This window comes from Rhipicephalus microplus, chromosome 5, assembly GCF_043290135.1.
Source record: "Rhipicephalus microplus isolate Deutch F79 chromosome 5, USDA_Rmic, whole genome shotgun sequence".
Taxonomy (NCBI): domain Eukaryota; kingdom Metazoa; phylum Arthropoda; class Arachnida; order Ixodida; family Ixodidae; genus Rhipicephalus; species Rhipicephalus microplus.
Window position 1 is genome coordinate 72207238 of NC_134704.1, and position 13932 is coordinate 72221169.

Consider the following 13932-nt stretch of genomic DNA (forward strand, 5'->3'; position numbering starts at 1 on the left):
TGTATTTCAATCGCAGAACTCTCGTGTCATTATTTTCACCATAATAGGTTTATTAATAGAGAAGAAAGTGAGCGATTCATTTTTAAATTTCGTGCCAAATACTCCACGTGTTATGCCACAGATTTTGAAATGTATCTTTCATACTTTGGTGGCATTGGTTCAACAAAATTTCCCAACACTTAGTATGTTAAGTCTGTGGCCCACTCACAGGACAATGTATATTTTTACCAATCGGGAAGAACTTAGCGTTTTGTGCAGAAATTGCACGGTGGTGTCGCCACCCACACTTTTTCTTAGCCCGTTTTCTCGCTTACCAAGCGTCTTGTGGCAAGCGCGACGATTTCTGAAATGAGGAAGAGTAATTAACTAATACCAGAAAATTCGTATTTCTGTCTTGGGTCCCCTCAACAGCTCCAACAACAGCCGAGAAGACTATATGCCAACTGTATTTTGGTCCAGATGGGTAATACGCAGCCGGAATGAACCATAACAAAATAAGGTATCAAATTTTAACTACCCTCAATGCATAGCTAGTTCTGCAATTATCCACTGCCAACCCATTCGCCTTTGTTGCAAATGGGAACTAAACGGAAGCAAGAAAGTATTGTCGAGGTATTGTCTGAACTGTGGAGAAGGTATTGGGCCATGGGGCTGCCCATCACAATTCCGAAAGGCAACGAAAGCGCTGTTGCGTTTTGTAAGGGACACTGGTCAGATTCGCTGTGTGATGCCAAACGTGAAACCGTAGTGCGTCTGCGCAAACAGTGACTTTTCTCACCTCCTCTGAAACTTTCCTTCCCCTCCCCTCTTCTCCAGAGCAGGGTATCCTACTGAAATCAGCCCTAGTTAACCTCACTGCCTTTTTTCTATTCTTAGTCCCTCTCTCTCTCTCTCACACAGCTTGGCTTTGAATTAGTCGATGTACCTGCATGGTGTCCGTGACGACTTTCTGTATCATGGCAGCAGTGGAATTGCAGTCCTTTGCGTGCAGCCTAGCGACCATCGGAGTCACGGAGGAGCGCAGCCTCTTTGCCAGTAGGTTGAAGACAGCAGTGTGGTCAGACATGTTGACACCTGAACATGTGAGAGTGATGGAATGATCAATCAAAACCACAGTGGCGAGCAAAAATCGAGTACCAGATTGGTTCGTCACTCATTGAGCAGCACAAGATGAAAGAGGAGGCACAAAAATATAACGAAATAATATTGTGTATCATCATGTCTTTGTATTTCTATGCACTACTATGAAATCCAGTGCGAGCGGCTCTTCCCACTGGTGAAAGGTAAAGAGAAAATAGGGGGGGGGGGGGCTCTCACTTGGTCACAGACCAAAAATCAAGGTGGCAGCAAAAGAGCGAAGAATGTTCCCCACCACTTTTAATGAAATGCTTTACTGAATATGCATGCTTTTCTGTTTCTACTGAACTGGAGAAAATCCTCGAGTGCAATTTCATGTGTTATGACAAGAGGGAAAAGATGTTCTTCAAATGTTTCGAAGATTTGTGGCAACTCAGATAACAACCCCAAAGCACCACACTGTAAAGTACTAAGAAATCGTGCACAGCTGAAAACTCGCAGAACTTGGGTTCACTGCTGCAGGATTTTGTATTTGAGAACAGGTTGAAAAAATGGTGGGCGGGCAGGGCGGAGTGAGGCGAGGCTTGTTCAAAATTTTACACTGTGCAGTATAAAGTTTCCCTACCGAAAAAAAAAAAACCTACGTTTCTATCATAATGTTGTTAGCTACTTTGCAAAACAGAATCCATTATTTTTGCTGTGAGTAGTTTCATCACTCGTACTTCCAATTTAAGAATGAGAGGGAGATTATAAAGAAAAATTTTAAAAAGTCCTGCTAGCATTTTTTTTGTAAGCAGGAGAGAATTTTTATGGATAGCTTGACAAATCAACTACTAAGCCACAAGGACAAGTTGCCAGGTAATGCTAGGTGACACGTAAATGTAAAAAAGTTATCCAAGTGATTACAGGTACATTTCCTTTATCTGCCGGTGTGATAAAAAATTTCCAAAGCAGGTTCCTTCAAGAAGCTTTTCCTGTCATTTCTTCGCGAGAAGTTCTCTCCCTAACAATCAGTGCCAGTCAAAGGGGTGCCACATACATAATGCATGCGTGGGCATTTTTCAAGTTTAATATGATACCGAGGTACTGAGCAGGCACGGCTGCTTTTATGGACTTATGTTGCACATTCAAAGCACATAAAATCATTAACAGCCTGGTTCAGACTTTAGTTATTATGCATTAATAATTTCTGGTTCTGCAATCTATTATTGATAGAGGTACATAGTTCTACACGAGAGCTTTTAGCTGAAAATTTACAACTGAAAAAAATAAGGCAACAGGAGGTATTCAGAGATCTGGGCTAACATGTCACGTTGAACCTGCAGGCTGCTGAAGTGTAAGCATAAGTGCAGTCCGCAATCTTTGTGGGTGTGAGCGAGCCAGCAATTTATGCATATATGAAAAGGATTATAAGACGTGTCCCAACCAGGCCACACAATGCTAGCAGGCTCATTCACTATTCCACAGGAAATGTCTCCACTCAAGTAATGAGGTTCAGGGATGATGGCTACATAGAAATGAGACCTAAGAGAAATAGTAATATTGCTTACAGTATTAGCAGACAATTTCAGCACATACCCATCATAAGGGCAGCAACAGGTATATCCAATCTCTTCGACGTCTCAGTCAGGGCAGGATTATGTGATAGAACGAATGACATAACATTGTCGAGAACATCAGTGTGTGCCTCTGCCTGGCACCTCTGTGAAAAAAGACAGCGGACGCTGTAAATAGTGTGCTCAGCTAAGTGCAACAAAGAGCCAAGAAATCTCTGCCCAAGCACTCTGTACAAATCAACAAAGCTAAACATGTGGCCTTGTGTTGATCACACCCTATGCTTCATTTCATGCATCAGGTACAATACTGTGTAGGCTATGCAAGAAGTTTGGCCAGCAAGATGCAAGGGTCCACATGTCTCACGCTTCGCTTTTACTGTGGTAAACGTTCACCTGAGCCAAACACAAAACCACGCGTGATGCATGGCGTTAGGTTGCAAATGAAACACCGGACAGCGAAAACGAAGAGACGCTAAGCACTTCACAACAACTTAGTGACAGCTATATACAGTAGACTCTCAGTAAACAAAAAACTGTTACAATGAACTGCTGCTTAAATGGAATGACTGCCTCCAGTACGGTCGGTTTCGTACCTGAATTCTGCACCCTTGTTCCCCTCTCAGTAAACAAACTGCTGTTAAATGGTACACATTAGCCAGGTCCCTTCGGGTTCCATTTAACAAGTGTCTGCTGTAATGGTGTTTGTATCTGAAGCACAAAACACCTTCGTTAGTTACCCAGCTTTGAGGCAAAAAGAAATGATATTATAGGCGGTAAAATCACAGAACTATTTCTCTTGTGAATGCATCTACTGCAAGAAGTATTGCTGGTCTCCAAAATGTTGTGCCTGATCTGTGAAATGAAGTAGGATTTATCAAAGCGTCTCCTATTGTAGCGTTTGAATTCTCAATCACCACATTTAGGAGATGCATCCTTCAAAGCTTGCTTTTGGTGATGATAGCGTAAAGAATATTTTAAGAGCACCTAAAGGATTCCATAAGTAGTGATTCATGCTGTGGTGAGCATCATCCCTAGCTATGTATGCTGACAAAACCTAAATAGAAACTAGTGCAAGCACAGAGACCCTTCGAGGTAATGTATGCTGGCTTTGCTTCTGTATTATAGTTTGTATGCACTCACGGGCCAGACTGGAAAACGTCACAAAAGTAGTTCATTAGATGGAGTCACCCCGCGGCAGCTCACTGCTGTTTCATAATAGAGTGAGATTATGCCCTAAATTATTATTTACTTCTTCTTAACACATCCTAGCCATACGGCTTTACTGTAAAACAGTCCACTTGACAACAAATGTGTCACGGAATCAGAGTACCAGCAGTAATGTTCTTAGTAGTTCTTTTGAGAACCAACTTGTTTCAGGAATATTTCATTTAAACTATTACTGAAGTTTCTTGGGAGACTGCAGCACTCTTAACAGACTGTTAAGCCATAACGGTGCATTAACCATAATATCAAACATTTAATGCAGAATGAATAAACCCCGAACAAAAAAACAAATAACTGTGTAGCAACATGTAAATCTAGATCCTGCGCTCAATGCAGCTCTGCTACTGTGAAACCTGAGCAAGTGCAGGAGACGAGCCCCCAGCAATTCCCATACATATAGATCCCTCTGCTTTGTTTACCAAACCGTTGATGACGTGAATGTTTGAGGCAAACATGCGAGGTATCACCAGCATGCATAGAATTTAGGCAGATTCACAAACTCCGTGTGTGACATACGTGCTACTTTTCGCTTTACTTTATCCACTTCCTGCTTATTACGGCAGTTTAAATTCATGCCTTGTACAGGGTAAAAAAAGCGCAAGCTAGATGAAACAAATGAAAAAATAACACACCGAACTAGCGCTGCTCGTCCTGTGTGGCATTGTTTTGTTTGTGCTGTTTTTAACCTTTACAATTCATTTGTCTTGTCTAGTTCGTGCTGTTTTTACCTTTTAAAATGTTTGGCCAACTAGCCCACCTAAACGCACTTCCGAGATTCATGGCATCTACAGCACGTTCCGTCTGTTTTTTTTACCCCTTTAGACGTAGCAAAGGCACCGGAGAAGCGCCGGTGGGAGGAGCAATTGCGCACTTGGCGAGGCAGTGGCGCCCTCTTTTCTTGCACAGCGTGGTTGTCGGCCGCATGTTTTTGAAACGTTTTTAGGTCAATTACTTCGGTTACTTCGCGGTAACTTGGGCTAATTATATTATTTCATGCCTTGAACGTTCGTTTTTACCCGGTTTTGAGCACTGAGAACCTTGTTTTAGGCCTGGATTGACTCATCTGAGCGTGATAACGTAAGGCCTACGAATGAACAAGCCGGGACCCTAGGGTGCTACGCACTTAAAAGCCACCGGGAGCAAAGATTGAACCGACCATTGTTCTTACCAGCACTTCTCTTTCCAGGTACGCCCAGGTCTCCCGAAATATTCTGTACCTACGACCAATTTCCTGTTCCGTAGACCGCACAGGCTTGTTCGGTTTCGCTTTCCGTGGTAACGAAACAAAGCACGCCTGCATAGCGAAAACACAGGAAGAACAATCAGACATCGCCTCGTTGTAGCAGTTACCAGACACTATTTTAACTATGTCGAGGTGTTACTGCATGTTTCAAGGCTGTATCGTAAGAAACGGACTCCAGAGACACACCATAGTTTGAAACGGAGGAGAGAGAAGAGAACACGCGAGGATCCTAAACATGAAAAAAGATAATCAGAGGCGAGCTAGTTCTCATCCAAAACTTACTTGGGATATGCTTTTCAGGTCCTCCATTGCGAAGCTTGGTTAAAATGTAGTGTGCCTCAAGCGAGATAGAGATGCAGAACACGAAAAATATTGAAAGCTAGGGCAAATAACGTAGTGCCGGCGTCTGCAAGAAAGAAAAACGCGCCACTTCGGAAACATGCGGGTTCCTCCGAACAGCTTGGCTTGGCTGCCAACGTTGTTGTTGTTGTTGTTGCCCCTTCGCACTGGCACATACCCACTATGGGGGATTGGCCATGAAATCTAGAAGTAACCTATATGAGATATATTAAAAGGTTTATCCTTAATGAAAAAACTAATGATGTAATAGTAAATAATAATTAGCTGCCAACACCAGTGCCACTTCTTTATCTAATGCACGTATATCAAATTTTTGTAATACTCTTTGTTTGTTTAACTTCTATATTTTTTAAGTTTTATATTGAGTGTAAAATTTTTTAAGTTTTTTTATCAGTTTTGTGCTTTGTAAAAGTTTTAGATCTCAAAGGCTCTGTTTTTAGCGCTACCGCAGAACACCTACCAGTTTGGCGCTACTTCATAAAAAATCGTCATAGCCACCATGTTAGTAATCTTGCGAATCTACATTTGGTCTGACAACCGTGCGTGTGTCGTGCTGTCGTCGGAGAGAACCCCGTTGCTGGCTCTTTTCTCCGGTCAACATGACTGGGTTTTCGCGGAAGGTGCGTGGTGCTCCGTGCTTTGCGCTTCGCGTCAAGTTAAATATTTGTCAGTGGCAGACTTTTCTTCTTTCGACCGATTCCTTACCGTCCAATGTTTCTGCACTGTGCGTTATTTCGCCTGTATTTGTTTAAAACTCGTTTATTTCTTGCTGTATTATTTTCACGTGGCGAAAACTGACGTGTGCCCTCGTTTTGGAGTGTGCCAGGGATAGTTTAATTGGTGTTCTAGCCGAAGCACGAGAACCTAACTTAACTCTTTGTCAGTACGGCTTTAACAGTCGTTTTTATTCGCCTCGTTTTGAGCGGTTAATATCTACAAAGTAGGACCACATGTTGTGTTAGGCCTATCCATGCCGGTATGTCGGTGTGAGCGTTCTGAACCACCTTGCGGTATTCATGCTCGTATTTTCTTTTTTTGGTGAGCTTATTAGTTGGCTACGTTGCATTCGCTACACAAAACAGCTCTTTTAATCTTGACGTGGTGAGTCTTCAGTGTGTCAAGTCGCTGACTGTCGTTTTTCTCTTCCCTTGCAGCCCATTATCATAGACGGCCAAGGCCACTTACTTGGCCGTCTGTCAGCGTTAGTAGCAAAGACACTGCTTCACGGTAAGCACATCTTTCACATACGTTTGGCATTCCCGTAATACGCCAAACATGATGATACTTTCACGTCCACACGTATGAAAATGATGTGATTATACCCTTAACCATGCATCACCATCTGAGTTCTTTGTCGGCCGTGTCTACGGCCGAAACGTCGTCGCTTGTTGTGCGTTAACTTGCCTGTTTTTGCTCTTTCGTACAGGCCAGCGGGTGGTGGTCGTGCGATGCGAAGGGATCTGCATATCCGGGAGCTTCTTCAGGAATAAGCGTAAGTATGCTCGGGCACTTGGTGCACGTGCTGCTGAACTAGGGGTAGCCCATTGCTGTTTCGCGAAGATATGCTCTTGCATATGAAATGCCCCTTGGAGGTGTCTTTGGCGGTACCTGATTGGTGCCACAGTAATACTAATTTAAATGACGGAAGCTAAGGTCTTACTTCAGGCCTATGCCTTCTAGCAGCCTCCGTTCGTATTTTTCTTCAGCACCTATCTCGGATTACACATGCATTAATGGCAGCTCATTACAAAGATGTACGACACACGCCTGTGTGCTCAAGTTCTTATTGATCGGGATAGTTCACTACCATCGCTGTGCTACCTGAGAGGCAGAGCTTCGATTTCTTGCCTCAAGTGTAACTGTGTTGCCAGAAAAGGAATCTGTCTTCCGACTGCATTTAGTGTTGTGGGGTAGATCTGTGAGTATATAGGCTGTGACACTACTTGAATAGTTGTATCCTTTTGTTTCCTATTGACTGAAGGCATGGCTGTAGAGATGAGTGGCTGTTAGTACTGTTAGGCACCTATTGAGTGGCTGTTAGGCACCTATTGCTACGAACAGCTTTAGTAAGCCTTACTCTATCTACGTTTTCTCAAAATGTCATTACATGCCTAGCTTGTGTTTTGTTTTATTTCATCTTGCAATCCATTGCCACATTATTTTAGCAGTTCAGTCTGGTGAATATACTACTGAAGTGCCCCATCACAACCTTATTATGGGAATGTCCCACTAGGGGCACAATAAGTGTTAATTTGAACCCTTGTAACTTGAGCAAACACTGGTGCACTTTGAGGGAAACTGCTAGAAGCACTCACCACTACGAGATGTCTAGCCTGGGTAGCTGTGGTTCAAGAACAAATGTTATCTGAAGAACTGCTGGTATTTTTTACCTGTCATTTCCGTTACTAGTAATATTGTTATGCATTAAAACATATATACACCACAAAAAGCTACATAGTTGTTTGATAGGGCACTTAACAAGCATGGCCACCAGGGGCATGAACGCCCAGCACATGTAGTGCAGTGGTCTTAGTGTTGTCCAGGTAGTGTTCCTTTAGTGTACTGTTAACCCCATTGAATGACACGCATTTTAAGCTATGCGGTAGGGACAGTGGTTGCCTGATCTTGAGTGCTGGTGCTTTGTACACAATAGATCGGTGTACAGTTTTGTCTAGCACTCTTGCTAGACAATTCTCATCTGTGCTCTTCTTGGTTTTCCTCTCACACACCATGCACAGTGAAGTACCTGGACTTTCTGCGCAAGCGGTGCAATGTGAATCCAGCGAGGGGGCCCTACCACTTTAGGGCTCCTAGCAAGATCCTGTGGCGGACTGTGCGTGGCATGCTGCCACACAAGACGAAGCGTGGCTCCCTTGCCCTGGACCGCCTGAAGGTCTTCGAGGGTGTGCCACCACCATACCACCGCATGAAGCGCATGGTGGTGCCGTCGGCGCTGCGTGTGCTTCGACTCAACCCAAGGCGCAGGGTGCGATACTTAGCTGCTTTGCTCGATGCGTGTAGTGTATGGCCTCAAGCGATGGATTACCAGAGTTTCACTTAATGGATATGTGGCATTAAAGAACTTTTCTTACACTCCAGGTAAATTTTGATTGAACTTGCAAAGTTCATGAATACTTGTAGGCTGATCTCAAATATTCAGCTGTTTTATTTTTTTATATATAATGAGTAGTTAAGAGATCTCAAAAACAGCTACTTCGTTTAAGGCCTAATCAGCTAATTAATTGTAACCTATAAAGCAATGTAAAGTGTGTTTGTAGTGTGTGATTGATAGTGTCCCGTGCCAAACATTGAAATACTTGCCTGCAACATGCTCAGTTGTACCATGCTACAACATATCTACTGGCAAGAGCAGTTGACAAGTGCTTGTTGAAGAGGTCTGCTCTGTGCATGGTTAGTGCAAAAGCCTAGTTCGAGATTCCAGACGCACATAAACGGTCTCCTATAGCTCAATTCATCGCAGCTACGTGCTTGAGCGAATACAGCAACAGGCTAAATCGACAAACACTTCACTGCAACGATAGCAATAACATGTGAATGATGCATCGGATAATCCACCCTGCGAAGAGAACAAAGGGTAAGGGCTTACTTCTTCAGTCGATGGCTGCTTCCTAGAACAAAACAGAGCATCTGTCTGCTTGTCAGTTTTGTTACTTGTCCTAATTTCTCACCCCAGACAGAGTACATTCCCCCGCCAAGGTAGAAAAGTGCATGCCATGAAAGGAGATGCTGGGGTGGGCATGCGCCTTCTGCAGAGTGAAAGGCTCTCGGCAGATGGCTTCAATGTTTCTCTCGGAAGGACCAGTTTGTCCTAACACCGTGCTTTCATCAGGGAAAAAGAAGCATGGGCGCACGTGCTATCCCATTATGTATTCTGTGTACTCAGCAGCCACACTAACATAAGCTAGCCTTGATTTTTGCCACATTCTAAAGTACAATGGCTGGTTGTATTCACTGGGTTTGCGTTTTTGTCGTGATGAGCCTCACTTCCTTACCTACATTGAGCCCCCCTTGTGGAGGGCAGTGCAATCAACCTCAGAAGCTGATGTCGTGTGAATATTGTGGTATAGATGATGCCGGTGGCTTGGTGTAAACTGGTCTTGGGTCTTCCACCCGCAGTACTGCACGCTCGGACGTCTTGGCCACGAAGTCGGCTGGAAGTACCAGAGTGTCATTGAGTCCCTTGAGCTCAAGAGGAAAGCCAAGGCTGCCCTCTACCACAAGGCCAAGAAGTCAGACAGGGTGAGGGTGGAATCTGCTTTGATCGGCTTTCAGCGTCTGTGCACCCTCTCCAAGACTGCACGACTACTTGATTTCGTTATTTCCATAACATTAGCTTGCTACCTAAATTGTAAGCCGTAATGTGTTATGCATTCGAAAGTGATGCCCACGGGTACGATGTTGCTTTTTGCGTATTGTATGCAAAGTAGAAACATTGATATCTTCATCCTATAAAAACTATTATGAATGTGCAAGTATCTCAAGTGCTCGTTGGTGCTGGTAGAGGATGCATTGAAACTGTTGGATTCCATGATGCTTACATACCTACATTGTTTGATGACCTGATATCAAAACTTTACTGAGAATCCTTTGCCACATAAACTCTGGTTTGATATGTGTGAAGCATGGTAGCTGATGTGTTCCTTCTTTCTTCCTTGCAGAAACTGCTTGCAAAGGCCAAGGAGCTCTCTGCCAAGCAGGTGGAACCAATGGCAAAGGTCATCAAGAGCTATGGCTATGCTGTGTAGTAATTTGCAAGAATAAAAGAGAATGGGCTATATGAGGTCTTGTATTATTGGTGGGTGATCTGCTAATTGTCAATAAATGCCAGCTGAAGCTGATGAGGGATATTTATTTGGAGTGTCCAACTCCTAAAAAACTCATCTAGTGACCTGTCTTGGTTTAAGGGGGCAAACTGGTCTTTGGGATAAAAAGTGACAAAAAAATTCGTTTTTTATTTAATTCACATATTTGGTTTGTTAGTATTTTTCTCTGTAAATTTTCACACTCTAGGAAGTTGTAATATTTTGTAATGTCATTCTAACTGTAGAGATTCTTGGTGCTTTTAACATGCAGAACCTGCAAAAAATGGGGAACCAACTTTGAGGCTTTTTTATGTTGCTGGCACTAATGTTAGCAGCTCTACTATGAATTTGAGCACTTTTATTAGGATTGCAAAACATGTGCATCAGATTGTTGCTTTTTGAAGCTGTGTGTTTTAGTTGTTTTTTTTTTTTCAATTTCCTCAAAAAAAGTAAATTTGCAACTTCAAATTTGAGGCCTCAATGTATCTGCAAATTTTTTTTTTTTTTTGCAGTGGACGCTTGTATGTGTGTAGAATGCAAGTATGGCAGCAAAATTTAGAGCACAAGCCTTTTTAAATACTCAAAAATTGTAACAATTCCAACTGCGTTTGAAAATGTATAGTTCATTTTGCTGTAGAATAACCGAGAAAGGCCCAAAGACAAAAAAAAAACTTTCATACTTTCAATCTATAGTCATTAGTTTATGTTGGCATATTTTAAATATCTCTTTTAAGCACTTTTTCTATGGCGGTCTGAAACCATAGGGGGCGAAACTTGTTAGCTCAGGAACACTAATTAAATATTTGAAATCGGCAGAAAAACTGCATAATCCTGTGCAGTTTGATCAAGATTACTGAAGAAATAAATTTCTAAGACCAGTCTGCCTTCTTAATTTGTTAGGCTGGGGAATTCATTTCGTTATTGATATGCTCAGCTCTTGGCTTAGATGAGTGGATGTGATGGTAAAGTTAACTGTGCTCACGATATTTCTACTATCACTGCGTATGTGCTAGCAGTCTTTCAAGTTGCACCATCCTGTTCCCGTGGGTACGGTAGCCAACTGTCCCTAACTGGTTAACCTCCCTGCCTTCTCTGTGCTCTGCAAAGCTATGTTCAGTATGTGCACTATTTCATTATAAATTTTGTTTAGAACTGATGAATCTACTACTGTTTCCTTCAGTTATGCATTGAAGTATGTTTGCATTAGAGCAAATATAGCTTTAGTGGCTGGATTCGTAGCAGCGTAGTGTACCTGTTTCTTTTCCGTGAATCGTTTCCTGCAGGAGGGCTTGGCACGTAGCAAGAGAATGAGGGTTTAATACACAATGGTCGTGCTTGTGATGTACTGCTTAGTTTCCCTGTGGCACGAATAGCATATGCACGAAGCAATGTTGCGTCGGCTGCGAGGGGCAACTCGCAGGTGAGACTGAAAGGGTGCTTCCTGTGGCTTCACGACTTGTTTCCAGAGGTGTCAAAAAAAGGCACTGCGCCGTGCTCCCGACCGGGCTGCAGAAATTAGGTGCCTTTCTCCTCTTCTAACCACCACAAAATTATGCCTCCAGAGGAATTTTCCAAGCACGTGCGAACGCGCGTGGTTGGATGTTTGGTATGGTATTTGGATGGCCGTTTTTAGAAGTAATATATGGAATGAAAATGCACCTTGAAGGTTCCAAAGATGTTGTTGGCCTAGGTGGATAGGCCAATATTTTCATGGTTATACCCTAGCTGTTCAATAAAGGAAGTCGAGACCGGGATGTGGGATGAGGTGTGCATAGAGGATCCTGTGAAATTAGTTCTCTTTATGCCATCTTCCCGACAAATCTATTTCCTATATGTTTGCTGCCTCATGATGTGGTACTGTATATGCTTTAAAGAAGTAGCTGTTGGAGAACGTAATCAAAAAGTCGCACTTCTATATTTTCCACGTTTTTTTTTTTTTATTGTACCCTCACCCCATTGCTCTAGAGCCGCAGAAGTTGCGTCTTTTCCTTTTCTCAACCTCTTGACGTAGAATTTCGTCCACAGTGGCATAAAGCCCCTCGCAGCCGACGCAACGTTGCTTCGTACATATGCTATTCGTGTCAAATTCGTGTTCCGTGACGCGCATTAATGGTCGGATGACATAAATTTTCTGATTATTTGGATGTTCCGGAAAGAATCCTGGACCAATAGATGTTCCGACAAGGACGGCATGGTACTCGATATACTGTACGTACGAAAGTTTTGAAGGACACGTGGTAAATTACTAGACTGGTGTTTAGTGAAAGGCTGTGCGGCTATGCATGTATTAACGCGATAGCGTTAGAGAGCTCGTGTCACAGAAATCCAGCCGACGGGGCCAACAATGTGCACATTGTTTCGGTGTTCCCGGAGGTGGTCATTTATGCACCTGCCGGTTTGGCCGACATAGATGCACCCACACGTCAGTGGAATCAAGTAAACGACTCCCACTGCGCATGGGACGTAGCGTGTCCTGTGCGCGACAGAGCACGAGGCAAAATTTGCGCAATGTGTATTGACCCGTTTGCAAAGTTTCTGCAATTTTTCCGGTGCTGAAAAAACCACAAGAACGTTGGCTTCTTGAGCAATCTTTTTTAGCCTGTGTGAGACGTCGTGCACGTAAGGTAGTACGACAGGCCGGCTCCGGGAACACCGAAACAATGTGGTACAAGGGCATCTTGGCATTCATTGCCGAGATTGTGGGTGCACGCCCCTCTTTGATCAGTGCTCTATATTGGCAAGGCACAGGGACCAGCTTACCCGAGAAATTATCGAAGCCAAAAAAATGCACGTGCTAGGAGATAAATGCGTAAGCACTTTTTCGGTTGCTTTATCACAAGCTGAATGTGATTACCTGGCTGGGCTTTGAGGCAATATAGGACCCGTCACACGTGCTTTGTTACTGGTGTGTAGATTAGGCTTGCTTTTTACCTTCATGCTCTGTAATCATCATTTTTAGACGTATGTATTCTTGCCACTCTGTGAAATAAAGTTAGTTGGAAGTCAGCGCTCTTTCTGTCTACCCTGTGCTTTTTCCATTGTTCGCGCGCTGAAACAATCTTGCAAATATGACTCTTTAACGCATTTCATTCGACAGGTGTCACGACGAAAACGAGCCCGTTCGGTGATTTGTAGGCGCATTTGGGAAGCCTCAAACTCGAAAGAGGCCGGGATAGTTCAGCCATCGCCGCTAAAAACACACAGGAACTTTCAAACAGCGCTAAATATGGACAACTATGCCCATCTAGCGGAAAACATATGCCTTTCCATAGGCGCTGATCAAGCAAAAAGCAAACGCTGGGTAATTTGCTGCTATCTGTGAGGCATTGTGAGCCTCTTTATAGTCTCCGAGATGCCGAGCGCGCGGCGTGTATCTTGGAGGCCATGTGACTCTTGCTTTGGATTTCGCTATCCCGTTCAACTCTTAAGGGCAATCCCCCATTTTTTTTTCTCTCTCGGCAATCCCGTGATCGATGGGAGTGTAAGTGGAAGAGCTCATAGCTGGCACCGTTGCAGGGAACGGACGGACGCCGGGAGTACATGTCCGGACAGTCACGCGAAATTCGGGGAAGGTGTTGGTAACCTGAAATGGCACATGTGATAGCCCTGCTACTCCTTGGTCTGCGGGTTTCGAACCGGTTAAGACAAT

At 43.5% G+C, this 13932-nt stretch overlaps 2 protein-coding genes across 2 annotated transcripts in view; one reads left to right on the top strand and one right to left on the bottom strand.

Moving 5' to 3' along the window:
* Positions 1–5548, bottom strand: part of Orc3 (origin recognition complex subunit 3) — a 47776-nt gene extending 42228 nt beyond the window's left edge. The window contains exons 1-4 of the mRNA XM_037425324.2: positions 5383–5548; positions 5026–5151; positions 2656–2779; positions 926–1074 (exon numbers count right to left, since the gene is read on the bottom strand). Of these exons, the coding sequence (XP_037281221.2) occupies positions 926–1074; positions 2656–2779; positions 5026–5151; positions 5383–5409 (426 nt within the window). The 5' untranslated portion in view covers positions 5410–5548. The remainder of the gene's footprint in view (positions 1–925; positions 1075–2655; positions 2780–5025; positions 5152–5382) is intronic.
* Positions 5549–5969: 421 nt separating this feature from the next.
* On the top strand, positions 5970–10258 carry RpL13A (ribosomal protein L13A). Its single transcript, XM_037425323.2, has 6 exons — positions 5970–6080; positions 6615–6687; positions 6887–6952; positions 8199–8446; positions 9598–9720; positions 10140–10258. Exons 1-6 carry the CDS (start codon positions 6060–6062, stop codon positions 10224–10226), a joined length of 618 nt encoding a protein of 205 aa, XP_037281220.1. The 5' UTR covers positions 5970–6059; the 3' UTR covers positions 10227–10258.
* Positions 10259–13932: the final 3674 nt, after the last annotated feature.

Excerpts from the sequence above, each read along its gene's own strand:
- RpL13A (XM_037425323.2), top strand. The coding sequence starts at position 6,060 with ATGACTGGGTTTTCGCGGAAG. Across the intron at positions 6,081-6,614 it reads TGACTGGGTTTTCGCGGAAG|CCCATTATCATAGACGGCCA; the intron begins GTGCGTGGTGCT and ends CTTCCCTTGCAG. Across the intron at positions 6,688-6,886 it reads AGCAAAGACACTGCTTCACG|GCCAGCGGGTGGTGGTCGTG; the intron begins GTAAGCACATCT and ends TCTTTCGTACAG.